Source organism: Solanum dulcamara, chromosome 10 (assembly GCF_947179165.1).
Source record: "Solanum dulcamara chromosome 10, daSolDulc1.2, whole genome shotgun sequence".
NCBI lineage: Eukaryota > Viridiplantae > Streptophyta > Magnoliopsida > Solanales > Solanaceae > Solanum > Solanum dulcamara.
In genome coordinates, this window is record NC_077246.1 from 51,071,520 (window position 1) to 51,085,452 (window position 13,933).

Here is a 13,933-nt window from a genome sequence, read left to right on the forward strand (position 1 = left end):
CAGCTAGTGCCAAGTGTAGATCAACAACTGCATTGCTGTCTATGTCATTCCACTTGCTGTCATTAGTAAAATCTGTGGGCCTGCCTTCAATTGCAGCTAAGCAATTGTCCTTTCTCAATATCGCTTTTATTTTCATTTTCCACAATGAGAAATTAGTCCCATTGAATTTTTCAACGTCAAACTTTGTTGTACTCGACATTGTTATTTGCTTCACACCCTTCTAAATCATTTCTGAATATTTTTTCGAACAATCGTGACAAATTGTACCGTCACCGAATTTTCTATTCACATGAATAGTTCTATTTACTGAATTTTACTATTCACAAAAATTTATTATTCACGAATAGTATCTTCGCATAAAACAGATAGAATAACCGAGGGCTCTGATACCACTGTTGGGAGGAGAAAGCACCACAACTAAAGTTTGATATGACAATTAATATGAAAATCAATTAGACACGAGAATTTTACGTGGAAACCCCTCTAACTGATAGAGGGGAAAAACCACGGGGTAGAAGGATCTCACTATTTTAATATGGAGTACACAACTCTCAAATACAAGGAGAAAACACCAATTAACATTTCTCTCTTATAAAAGGAACAACTACTAAAGAGGACACTTAAGACTACAATATTTATCTTGGTGTATAACTCTCTTTGTATTCTTACTCTCCCTTTTTTGGATGATTTAAATGAGGGCAAGAGGCCCTCTATTTATAGGAGAAGAAAACGCGTAAAAATTTTACACGTTGTCAAAAAAAATTTCCTACGCATTTTTTCTTTTCAAAAGGCAGCACCTACACGTTTTCTCTTTTCATTTTTCAACAAAAGTAGGTTCCTCTTTTCATTTTTCAACAAAAGTAGGCTAATCCATCACCAAGGCAAATAGAAAAGGGCTCAGCACTGATCCCTGATATAGTCCCACCTTAACATGAAAATGCTCTGAATTACCTCCCAATGTTCTAACCCGAGTCTTGGCTCCAACATACGTGTCGTTTATTGCCCTAATATACACCATTGGGACACCTTTAGTCTCCAGATACCTTCAGAGAATATCCCTCAGAACTTTTTCATAAGCCTTTTCAAAGTCAATGAACACCATATGGAGATTCCTTTTTCTTTCTCTAAATTTCTCCACCAGTCTCCGCATAAGATGGATTGCTTCAGTAGTCAACCGTTCTGGCATGAATCTAAACTGGTTCTCTGATATTGACACTCCTCTCCTCACCCTCATCTCCACCACTCTCTCCTAAATCTTCATAGTGTGGCTTAGTAGTTTGATGCCCCTGTAATTATTACAGTTTTGAATATCACCCTTGTTCTTGTACAATGGTACCATAATACTCCACCTCCATTCATCAGGCATCTTAGAAGTTTTTAAAATAACATTAAACAACTTAGTCAACCACTCCAAGCCTGCCTTGTCAGTGCTCTTCCAAAAGTACACCAGAATCTCATCGGGCCCTGTCGCTCTCCCCCTCTCCATCCTGCTAATAGTACGTGTAACCTCCTCAACCTTAAAACACCTGTAGTACCCAAAGTCTCAAAGACTATGAGAGTACGCCAAATCTCCCAGTACAATGTCTCTGTCTTTTTTTTCATTTAGGAGTCTGTGAAAGTAAGTTTGCCACCTTTGCTTAATAGAGGTCTCATCCACTAACACTTCTCTTTCCTCATTCTTGATGCACTTTGCTAGATTCAGATCGCGTGATTTTATCTCGTTTGCTTTGGAGAGCCTATACAATCTCTTTTCCCTACCTTTTACCCCTACCTCGACATACACGCATTCAAAAGATGCCATTTTAGCACTGGTGACTGCCGACTTCCCTTTCATCTTTGCCTTTTTATAGATATGTTTAAGCCTATTCTTCTCCTCCTTATCCACACACTCCAACTACTCCATATCGGCAACCTTATTGGCTTTCACTTTGCCTTGTGCTTCTCTATTCCACCACCAGTCTCCTTGACAACCACCAAAGATTCCTCTTGATATCCCAAGAAGCTTGGCAGTTATTTTTCTAATGCAACCAACTGTCATGTCCCACATGTTGTTCACATCCCCGCTACTACTCCAGGCCCCTAAACCATTTAACTTCTCCCCCATCTCCCGAGAAAAGGCAGGAGTTAGGCCCCCCATCTAATCCTCGGTTGATCATAAATGGTCTTTTTTCTCCTATCCCTCTTAATATCCAAGTCCATCACCAAAAGCTTATGTTGGGTGGTAATATTTTCAGTCAGAATAACCTTAAAATCCTTACAAATGCCTTTATCACCCTTCCAAAGGAGTAAGTAGTCAATCTGAGTCCTATCTACCGTGCTACTAAAGATGACCAATTGATTATCCCTCTTCAAAAACACGAATTAGCAATAACCAACTCAAAAGCTTTGGCAAACTCCAAGAGAGAAACCCCACCGCCATTTCTTTCTCTAAAACCAAAGCCTCCATGGACATCATCAAAACCATTAGAAGTTGTACCGATATGACCATTGAAATCTCCACCAATGAAAATCTTTTTGGTACTAGGTATACCTCTCACTACTTCATCCAAATCCTCCCAAAAGAGCCTTTTGACTTCTTCATCCAGACCCACATCGGGTGTATATGCACTAACAACATTCACAAAAAGCCTGCCTATAACTAGTTTAATAAACATCATCCTATCACTGATCCTCTTTACCTATACCATACACTCCCTAAGATCCATGTCGACTAGAATACCTATTCCATTCCTATCCTTTTAGCCTCCTAAGTACCATAATTTAAATCCATCCACATCTCGAGCTTTGGAACCTACCCATCTAGTCTCCTGAACACAGGCTATATTAATCTTTCTCCTCTTAAGACTCTTCACTAGCTCTATGGACTATCCTGTAAGCAACCCTTTGTTCTATGATCCTACTCTCAACTTATGAAAACCGGTCTCCCTCTTACCACTATTTCCCTCGCCTTCACCCACAATTGAGGACATGAACCTAGTCCACCATCAGTAACCAAAGCCACTAAAACGATATGAACTACAAAGTGAAAAAAAACTGATAACAAATAAATTAAGAGAATACAAGCAACGAGATAATAATTGACAATATAGAATGTATAATAAAGAGACAACACACATTAGCTAATATGCAAATCAACAATTCTAGACACTATGTGAAGAAGGAAAGTGAATAACAATAACTAAAACACTAAGGGTAGGAACTAGTAAAGAAGAATAGTAATCAAACTTCAAATAATTAGCTGAGGAGAGGAAAGATAGAACTTGGCTTGGAGATATTTAGTCACCAGAAAATTCGCCGGAAAGATCTCGTCGAAAATCACTAGATCTAGGTCCAATCCAAATAAATATGGAGGTATTTCACCAAAAATCGAAAAAAAAAGAAGAAGAAGAAGAAAGGAAGAAAGAGAATTTCACCAGAAAAGGATTTTGTTGTTCACTGGATAGCTGGTGAACTTCACCGGAGTAGTATAGAAGCTCAAGATTTCAGTAGCATCTAATAAAAGAAAAACTTCCTAAAAGGAATCTTGATTACCCTTTAGACCAAAATAGACTTCAGATAACTGAGAATTATCTCAAAAAGATGCTGTTCAACAGCCACCTTTATTTGATCAAATGGGTTGCAAATTGATGATCCACCTTGCAACGAGCTGATAGGTACGAAAAAACAAAATTAGAAACCTTAACATCTGTTCCTCCCATAGGCATGAATTCCTTGTATATATATGTATTATACTTCACATCTCATTCTTCTAACATCTAGATGGAACTCACTTGAGCGGTTACCAACCTGAAGCAAAAGAAAGAAGTTAAAGAACCATTAAATCAAATTGCATGTACAACATACTATCAAATTTATCGTCAAATATAAATCCTATAAATAGACATAAACTATGGTGGAGGATATGGATGACTTAATAAGAAAACTTCAATTGTTAAAAGTTGCATTGTTTATGAAAGATACGAGTCCTACTATTATAGATAAGCAACTGACAAGGAGAAGCTCGCTTTAGATTTAAAGCATTTTTATCTCATAGTTTCCAGTAGAAGGGAAAGATTACAAGTATATACCTAGAATTCTATGAAGCCAAAGGAGAAGTAGAAACTAAAATAAGTCTTGACACTATCACAATGAAAGAAATGAAAAATCCCTCTCTTTAAGTATCCTCAGTGATATTGGACAAAAAGTTCAAGTTATAGAACATATCAAATCCTTCTCCGGAATGATTACCTTGGGAATGTATAATGAAATTGAGGTTATAACTGCAAAGCCGATAAATGCACCTTTTTTCGAGCAAAATGTCTAAATCTCTCTTGAAAGTTTTATAATCAAATACTTGCATGATGCATCCAAGCCACAACTAAAGATAACTAACTGAATCAACATAGATGATTAAGATCATCCTCAATCACCTCATTATGATTTAGGGGTTTCTACATAGGAGAGTGGTTGATTAAAAAATACAAGAACATTTACAGAAAAGTCACAAGCAGAGGAGCCCAAAAATTATCTTAGAAGTCCTTTTAGGAAATAATAAATATTTTTATAACAGTGTGTAATAATCCGAATCGACGTTAGTTAAGATTAGAAGAAATTGCAAGAAAAATTTACTCAGCGCCGTTAGAGCGGAAGAACATGGGATGGAACTTAAGTCATTATTTTCTTATTTTTCCACTCCTTCCAAGGATAGGTTCGAGGCGAGAGTTACTGCAAAAACACTCCAAAAGGTTGATCCTGAATTGGGAAGAAGAGGGGAAGGAATCTCAGCACTGGAAGGTTTTCATCCGGTAGAATTCATTCCTATCTTGCACATAGGACATCTGAAACCAAGGATTTCAGCAATATTATCTCTCCACAGTTATTTGGTGCTCAAGTAGGCTAGGTTTATCTTATTTGAGTAGATAAATATACACCCATTATGTAGTATAGAAGGGAATTTAATGAGAAATTATATAACTAAGCCATGGGTCACGGGTCATGGACAGAATTTTGGGTGACAGTGGTGGTCTAACTTGAAGTGACCTTGTAAGAAGGTTAAGGTCCAAATTTTAGGAGAAGTTGGCCATGATGTTATGGTATTTAGACAGGTGGAATTGTAAATGTCATAGTTGTATGTACATGGATATAAAATTCATAGACATTGGTGATAAACCTTAGGATTTGGTAGCGTAGCTGATGGTTTTTTTTCCCGTATGTATTAAATGTACTTGTTAAATAACTTCATGGTATGCATATGTGTATATGAATAGGGAACATGCTATATTTTATGTGAAATGATCACTTGTTGGCCTATTTTATAATGAACCCATTCTTGTGGTATAATGTGGTCTATTGTTGATAGTGTGTGATTGATTTGCATAAATGGGATAGGGTTTCATTTTCTGATATATAATTAGATCGGTGTCATATTCCGACACGTAATTGAATTGGGTGTCATATTTCGACATGTTCTTGGATCGAATGTTACGTTCCGACACATATATGACTGAATTAGGTCCCTTGAGAGGGCCAAGTGTGTGTGTATGGATGGTTACATGAGAGGACCCGATGATATTTGTATTCTATGTAATAGTGAGGTTAGTTGTAAATGATCTAGGGAAAAAAGAATTATAAGGAACCTTTGAGTTATGGCATGGTAGTTATAAAGAACTGTGAATCCGTATAGACTTATTCGTGGGTAAGATGGTGGACCATGTTAGGCTTCGATGTGACATATATGTTATATATGTTATTCTATATTTATAGGTTTAGAAGTGGAGGTTGCTTGTTGGTAGGGAGCTGTTCTCATTGAAGTTTCAATGAGTAACTGTGGAAATATTAGTTGTTACCTAGAAATCAGAGTTAGTTATGAGGTGTGGTTACAGAATGGCTAGGTCCCTATATTGTAAGACAAATAGATCAAGTCTAGTGGTAGTAGGGTGGAACCATTGAGTGGTTAAGGTTGTTGGATGGTAATTATTAGGGTGAAGTGAGCAGTAGTATGGTGGGACCATAACCCACAGGTCTCAAGTTTGTAGCCAGAATGGGTAGTGAAACCCTAGATGGTAGAGTGGTAAAGACTGTAAGACTAAGAGTAAGGAGTTTACTAACAGGTTTGGGTGGAGAAGCTTATAAAGTTTAATTGTTATGATCTCCATTATTTTTCTATTCATATACTATGCAGTGGGTATTAGATAGATCGATGATACCTACAAGTACGTGTTGTTTGTATTGATACTACTCTTGCTGTACCACTTGGTATATTCTGGTTGCAGGTTTAGTGATGTCTCTTAGGTGAAGGCGAAGACAATTCTCCAATAGTTTCTACTTTTCCTCCTTTTGGTGTGATCTGTGTTGTTATTTTATTTATATGTATTGTACTCTTATATGCTCTTGTACCTATTTTAGACTAGTATCCATGGGGTTTAAGTGTTATTTTTTATAAACTAGATTACTATAGACTTATTTGAATTTTTTGGCTTCAAATGATTTAAATCTGTTATAAATTCCACAATGTTTTCATATAAGGGGTTAAGGGTTCTCCAACTTAGGTCATAGAGTAGGTGACCGTATGGCCCTGTGAGTTGGGTTGTGACAAGTTGGTATTGGAACCAGGTTACCAATCTCCCAGTACAAGAGCAAGTGTGGAATAGACTCCTGTGGATTGTTGTGTTGACGTCCATATCTAATCTTTAGGAAGCTATGAAGCATTCTAGGAAATCATCCCATTTCTTCTCTCTTATTCGTGCGGTCTATCGCTTGTGGTATGGGTTGAGTCTAATTGGTATCTCAATAAAGTAAACTGGATTCTGTTATCAGGGATGAAGGGACCCAATGAAGGAAAATTGAAACCGAAAAGGTTTGAATTGGTATCTTGCCTTAGTGGTGTGTAAATGCACAAATGATCAATTAATGGTCATCCAAGAAGCGAATTAACTTAATAGTTTTGACTTGCTTGCGTGATGTAGTTGAGATTGTGATTATATGCATAGTATTTCCTGATTTAAATATTAATGTGTGAGGTACACTTGCCTGCTGGATGAAATTTTATGACATATTTATTTGTAATTCTGTGAATTGGTTGTCGGAAAAGAGTCATAACTTGACAATGTGCAGTTGTCTAATGATGAATCATAAGGTGATTGAGGAATGAACTTATGGCGTGTTAAATGATATACTCATGTGAGGGAATACAACCTGTGAAATTGTATATGGGCTTACCGTTCGTAAGAATGGTAAGGTAAAAGAATAAATTGGGACTGTAGAGAAACCTCTGGTTTTGGGACAGTCAGAATTGGTTGGGAACCATGCGAGGAAAAGAACTATTTTTTCACATTAGCTTACGGGTAGTTATGAAATATTCCCTTAACATAATTCATAACTGGGCTAAAATCAATGTGTTGCTGATCTTGGGCACATTTACATGCCCAATAGCAACTAAAACCCATAGATTATTGCTAGATTTGAAGACAAAATTCCTAAAGTTGAGTTCATATTGTTCATATTTCATATTGTTGTAACTAAATAGCATGTTTAGAAACTTTCAGGTCTAAGTGAGTACAAATGGATACTAGAAGCATGATTTGATGGAAATTAGAACTCAAGGGAGAAATAAAATCACAAGGCGATTAAAATACACTGCAATAAAGAAAATTGACATCACGGAATAGGAACCTATAGTTTTTATCCCAAAATATGGAATGTATTGGCCAAAACAGTGTAGTCCATGCCAGGTCCGTGTCGTGGACCTGGCCATGAAGAATCAACAACGAAGAAATAAAATTATTTCACGAGGCAGTGTGGTCCGCGACAAGTCCGCGTCGCGGACCTTGGACATATGTTGATCAAAACCAAAATGTGAAATTATTTGGTAAAGCAATGTGGTACGCAACAAGTACATGTCGCAGACCTTGGACATGTGCAAGCTAAATTCATCCCAAAAGTGGAAAAATGAAATATTATAATGGAATAAGACAAGTCCGCATCGCGGACTTCAGTGCGATTGCCTTAACAACGCATTTTATGGTGCTATAAAGAGCAATTTTACATTATTTATGGGAGCACTTGTTCTTGTCGGAGAGAAGCTGAAGGAAGACGAGAGAAGACGTAGTTTGGTGATATTTTCTCCTTTGTTTTCACCTTAAATTCAAGTTTATGTTACAAATGTTTCATGTAATTATCTCATAAACTATGAAGGGCTAAATTCCCTTATTCTTGGGTTGTGGACATAAGATGAAAATTTAATTCTTGTTTGCTTTGGTTAAAAATGGATTTCATATGAAGTTACTCTTATATTCTTATTTTACTTATTTTAATTCTTGATCACCATTAAAACATATTTTTTGTCTATCCTTAACTCAGAAGATGAAAGGAAGATAAAACACTAGAATATAAGGAGTATATTTGTTTTAGAGTTGTCTAGAATAATTAGTGTATAGAATGATTGTGACACATATCTATACACCATGTTTGGTTGCTAAACAAGATGAAAAGATTAATGCATTTTTGTTAGTTCATGCTTATCCTCGCTCAACGATGTGGTTAAGCTGTCAACAAGAATAGACAATTAGAGATTGGAAGATCAGAATTGTAAAATCAACCTTGTAAATCAGTAATTGGGAACCCCTTGGATACAAAGGTAAAAGAGGTTAAACCGAAAATCTTAAATTACTACAACCCAAGAACTCTTCTTTAAATTGATAACTCTAATTGACATCTTTAAAGTAGTTTTCACCTAGTTTTGATATTATCATTCGTATATATAAGCAAACTCAACATTTTGAGATACACACTAATAATTTAATTCATTGCAAAGTTAACTAAGCCTAGTTGCATATTCCTTGTGGGTTTGACATTCGACTCTAAAAAAGAGCCACTATATTACTTTTGAGACCATGTATACTTGCATGCGCCTTTGGAGAGCAACAAGTTTTTGTCGCCATTGCCGGGGAATTGTTTACTTTGGCGTTAGTTTTCTTTGGGAAGTTTCTTTATTTGTGTTTGTGTTAACAACTTGGTCTTGACTGTAAATTATATTTGCAAGTAACTAAGACATTACACTGGACAGGGATAAAGAGCTTGTATATCTATTATCCGAACCTAAATGATTCTTCCAGCGTAAAAGACGAACAACTGCTTCAAAGAATCTGATACATAAACTCAATCTGGCGGATAATCACGATTTAGAAGGAGAGGTCTTGCCAGAAGAGATCTCTGTGGAGATGGCAGCCAGGGCAGTACGTGAAATGGCAGTCCCACTCACAACAAATGTCACCTCTAGCATCCAAAAACCTCCAGTTGGAGGAAGGTTTGAACTAAAACAAAACATGGTGCAATTGTTGCACTCTAATGGGTAGTTTACTGGGTTGCCTTATAAAGATCCTCAAGTTCACATCTAATTTTTTTTGAAGATTAGCGACACTTATACACCTAATGTGGTATTTCCTGACTATGTGAGGTTAACATTGTTTCCTTTTTCTTTGTTGGGGGAAGACAAGAGGTGGTTAAAGTTGGATCCATCAAATTCAATCACTTCATGGAATGATTTGGCCCGCAAGTTTCTTTTCAGGTTCTTTCCTTAAGGGAAGACGGCTAAGTTGAGGGCTAAAATTTTGAGCTTTAAGCAAAAATTTAGACCAATCTTGACACAGATTTAAGTCATTACTCATTAGTTTCCCTCACCATTATCAAGCTAACCAGGTGTTGGTCTATACCTTCATAGAAGGGTTGGAACCCAATACAAAAATTCTTCTTGATTCTGCTGTAGGTGGACAAGCATTGGAGAAAACCTATGATGAGCTATATACGTTGCTTAATCACATATTGCAAGGAAACCCAGAGTGGAATGGATTAAATGCTAGACCTGTCATTCAAAATCAAGAAGGCATATTAGAAGTTGATGTAGTAACTGCTTTGACAGCACAAATTGCAGCAATGCAAAATATGATGACAATACATTTTAACACTTTAGCAAAAGGACAACAACAAGCTTTAGTAAGCATGGTTCAGCAATAACACATGTGGTATGAGGTATGTGGAAGTAGTGAATATATGGCTGAATATTGTGGAGAAAATCTAGAGTCAGTAAATTTTGTGGGTAATGCACCTAGGAGTGTTGGAAACCATAAATATAGAAACACTTACAACCCAAATTGGAGAAACCATCCTAAGTTCTCATGGGGTGGTAATCAACAAAACCAACAGTAAGGGCAGACTCAATACATACCACAAGGAGGTAGACAACAGTACAACAATTATGGTCAAGGGTACAATATTCAAAGTCAAGGAAATCAAGGATCAGGAAAATCAAAAAGCATGAGTGTAGAGGACATGTTAAAATAGATCATGACAGACCAAGCTAAGCTAACTACAGATATTTGTCAGAATCAGTTAGCTACCCAAAATTTAGAAAAACAACTTGGGAAATTGGCAAGTGCACAGAGTTCTCGCCAATAAGGGGGTTTACCATATAACATTGACCTAAATCCCAAATAGGTGAATGCCGTGAGTACTCACAGTGATCTCCCCCTCACCGAATTGGCTCCCAAAGCTAAATCGGCAGAAGTAAAAAGCAAAGAGAAAGTTGGGGAAGAAGGTTATCCCAGTGGTTTAAAAGTAGTCGAGGAACCAAAGATAAATCCTCCTCCCCCTTTCCCACAAAAATTTAAAAAGAAGAAAGAAGAGGAGTGTTTTGCAAAGTTCATAGATTTGTTGAAACAGGTGCAAATTAATTTACTTTTGATTGATGTTTTGCATGGAATCCCAAAATACGCTAAATTTATCAAAGATACTGTGGACAATAAAAGAAGGTTAGCTGAATTTGAAATAGTGGCACTCACTTAAGAGTGTATTTCAAAAATCTTGACCAAAATTAAGCTTCCAGCTAAACAAAAAAATCTAGGTAGTTTCACAGTACATGTAACTATTGGTAAGTATAGTAATGCAAGAGGTCTCTGTGATTTGGGTGCTAGTATTAACTTGATGCCTAGTTCTATGCTTCAGAAATTAGGCTTGGGAGAACTTAAAAAACAACTATTTTGCTATAGTTAGCTGATCGTTCTGTAGCTAAATTTGAAGGTATCATTGGAGATGTGTTAGTACAAGTGGGATCACTCATCTTTCCTGTTGATTTTGTTATTTTAGATTTTGAGCCTGACCCCGATGTTCCTTTTATCTTGAGATGCCCGTTATTAGAAACAAGCGGGGCATTTATTGATGTGGCTGTAGGTAAATTGACTATGAGAGCACATGACAAAGTTGAAGTGTTCGATGTATATCATGCACTGAAATTGCTGGCAGTCTATGAAGAGCTATCTGCTGTAACCATCATCGATGAGGAAATATCAGCTCAATGTACTGTAGCAAATGATCCATTGGCAAAAGCCGTGATGGGTCAAGATATTGAAAAGGATATGGAAGCTAAAGAGTTATTCAGTGTGATTGATATACCAAATATCAGCATGTGGAAGAAGAATGTAAAACCTTTGAATAGAGAATTGGTTCCTCTACCCAAGACTTCTCTGGAAGAAACTCCTAAATTGGAGTTGAAACAATTGCCAACACATCTCAGGTACATTTTTCTTGGAGTGAATAAGACCTTACCTGTAATTCTTTCATCTGCTTTGTCTGAGGCACATGTCACAACAACACTTGAGGTGATAAAAAGGCACAAAAAAGAAATTGGATGGAAAATAAATGATCTTCATAGTATCATCCTCTCTTTGTGCATGCATAAAATTTTAATGGAAGAAGGGCATAAAGTAGTGCACAACCACAATGTAGGTTGAATCCCATAATGAAAGAAGTTGTGAATAAAGAGATAATTAAATGGATAGACGTAGGCATAATATACTCAATCTCTTACAGTAAGTGGGTAAGCCCAGTTCAGTTTGACAAAAAAAGGGGAATGACTGTGGTGACCAATGAAAAAAATGAGTTAATCCCTACAAGAACAATAACTGGGTGGTGCATATGCATGGACTACAGAAAGTTGAATAATGCCACAAGGAAAGATAACTACCATGTACCTTTTATTAACCAAATGCTTGACAGGTTAGCAGGCCAAGAGTACTACTATTTCTTAGACAGGTATTTAGGTTACAATCAAATTACTATTGAACCTGAGGATCAAGAAAAGACAACATTCACATGCCCTTACGGGACGTATGCATTCAAGCATATGCCATTTGGTCTTTGCAATGCTCCTGCCACTTTTCAGCGGTGCATGATTGCTATATTTCATGGTATGGTGGAAGATTTTGTAGAGGTTTTCATGGATGACTTTTCAGTTTTTAGAGAGTCTTTTGATCTATGTCTGAAAAATCTAGAGAAAGTACTAGCAAGGTGTGAAGAAATAAATCTTGGGGAAAATGTCATTTCCTGGTAAAAGAGGGTATTGTGTTAAAGTGTCAAAATATGGTTTGGAGGTAGAAAAAGCTAAAATTGAAGTGATTGAGAAACTTCCACCACCAATTTTAGTAAAAGGAGTTCGCAATTTTCTAGGTCATGCCGGATTCTATCGACGATTCATCAAAGATTTTTCAAAGATTGCCAGACCCATGTGCAGTTTGCTTGAAAAGGAGGTAAAATTTATTTTTGATGATAAATGTTTGCAGGCCTTTGAACTCTTGAAGAAGAAGCTGTTTAGAGCCTCCATCCTGCTAGCTCCTAATTGGGAGTTACCTTTTGTGCTAATGTGTGACACAAGCGACATAGCAGTGGAAGCAGTTTTGGGATAAATAAAGGAGAGATTTTTTCACTCCATTTATTATGCCAGCAAGACTCTTGACTCTTCTCAGGCAAATTACACGGTCATGGAGAAGGAAATACTGGCATTGTTTTATGCATTCGATAAATTCTGCTCTTACTTAGTAGGTGCAAAAGTGATTGTCTATATTGACCATGTAGCGCTTAAGTACCTATTCAACAAAAAAGATACCAAGCCAAGGCTCATCAGATGGATTCTATTGCTATGAGAGTTTGATATTGAAATCAAAGATAGGAAGAGATGCAAAAATCAAATAGCAGACCACCTATCAAGATTAGAGGATTCATCCCATATAGGTGAGCAGAAATTGAGAATAGAAGAGTTTCCAGATGAGAAACTATTGGCAATAGAAGTACAAGAAATCCCATGGTATGCAGATATCATGGACTACATTGTTAGTGGAGTGTTTCCTCCTGATGCTACGTCACAACAAAAGAAGAAGCTTATGAATGATGCTAGTTTCTACTTAAGGGATGAACCTTATCTATTCAAGAAAGGTGTTGACATAATGGTTAGGAGGTGTGTACCAAAAGTGGAGGTGCACCAAGTGTTGGATAGTTGCCATTCATCACTATACGACGACCATCATGGAGGAGAGCGCACTTCGCATAAGGTACTTCAGTCTAGGTTCTTTTGGCCTACATTGTTTGAAGATGCTGCAGGGTATGTAAATAGTTGTAATTAGTGTCAAAGAATGGGCACGACCTCAAGGAGACATGAAATGCCATTGAACAACATTTTAGAGTTTGAAATCTTCGATGTATGAGGAATGGATTTCGTGGGTCCGTTTCCACCATCTTGTGGGAGTCAATATATCTTGGTGGTAGTGGATTATGTATCCAAATGGGTTGAAGAAGTAACCCTTCCCACGAATGACTTGAATGTGGTGAGCAAGTTCCTAAGTAAGCACATATTCACTCATTTTGGAACTCCCAAGGCAATTATAAGTGATGAAGGATCACATTTTATCAATCAAAAAGTGAAGAGCCTCTTGGCCAAATTTGGGGTACGCCACAAGATGGACACAACTTATCATCCATAAAACAGTGGATAGGTGGAAGTCTCTAATAGGGAAATGATATAAATTCTATAAAAGACTATAAATGCACAACAAAAGGATTGGGCAGAAAAGCTAGATGAGGCATTATGGGCATATAGAACTGCGTATAAAACCCCTATCAGAACATCCCC

The 13,933-nt window shown here is 36.9% G+C and overlaps 1 protein-coding gene across 1 annotated transcript; it reads right to left on the reverse strand.

Moving 5' to 3' along the window:
• Nucleotides 1–2,348: 2,348 nt before the first annotated feature.
• Nucleotides 2,349–6,659, reverse strand: LOC129869791 (uncharacterized). Its single transcript, XM_055944402.1, has 4 exons — nt 6,597–6,659; nt 3,771–3,786; nt 2,933–3,015; nt 2,349–2,678 (listed from the first exon to the last, which is right to left on the reverse strand). The coding sequence occupies exons 1-4, from the start codon at nt 6,657–6,659 to the stop codon at nt 2,349–2,351; spliced, it is 492 nt and encodes a 163-aa protein (XP_055800377.1).
• Nucleotides 6,660–13,933: the final 7,274 nt, after the last annotated feature.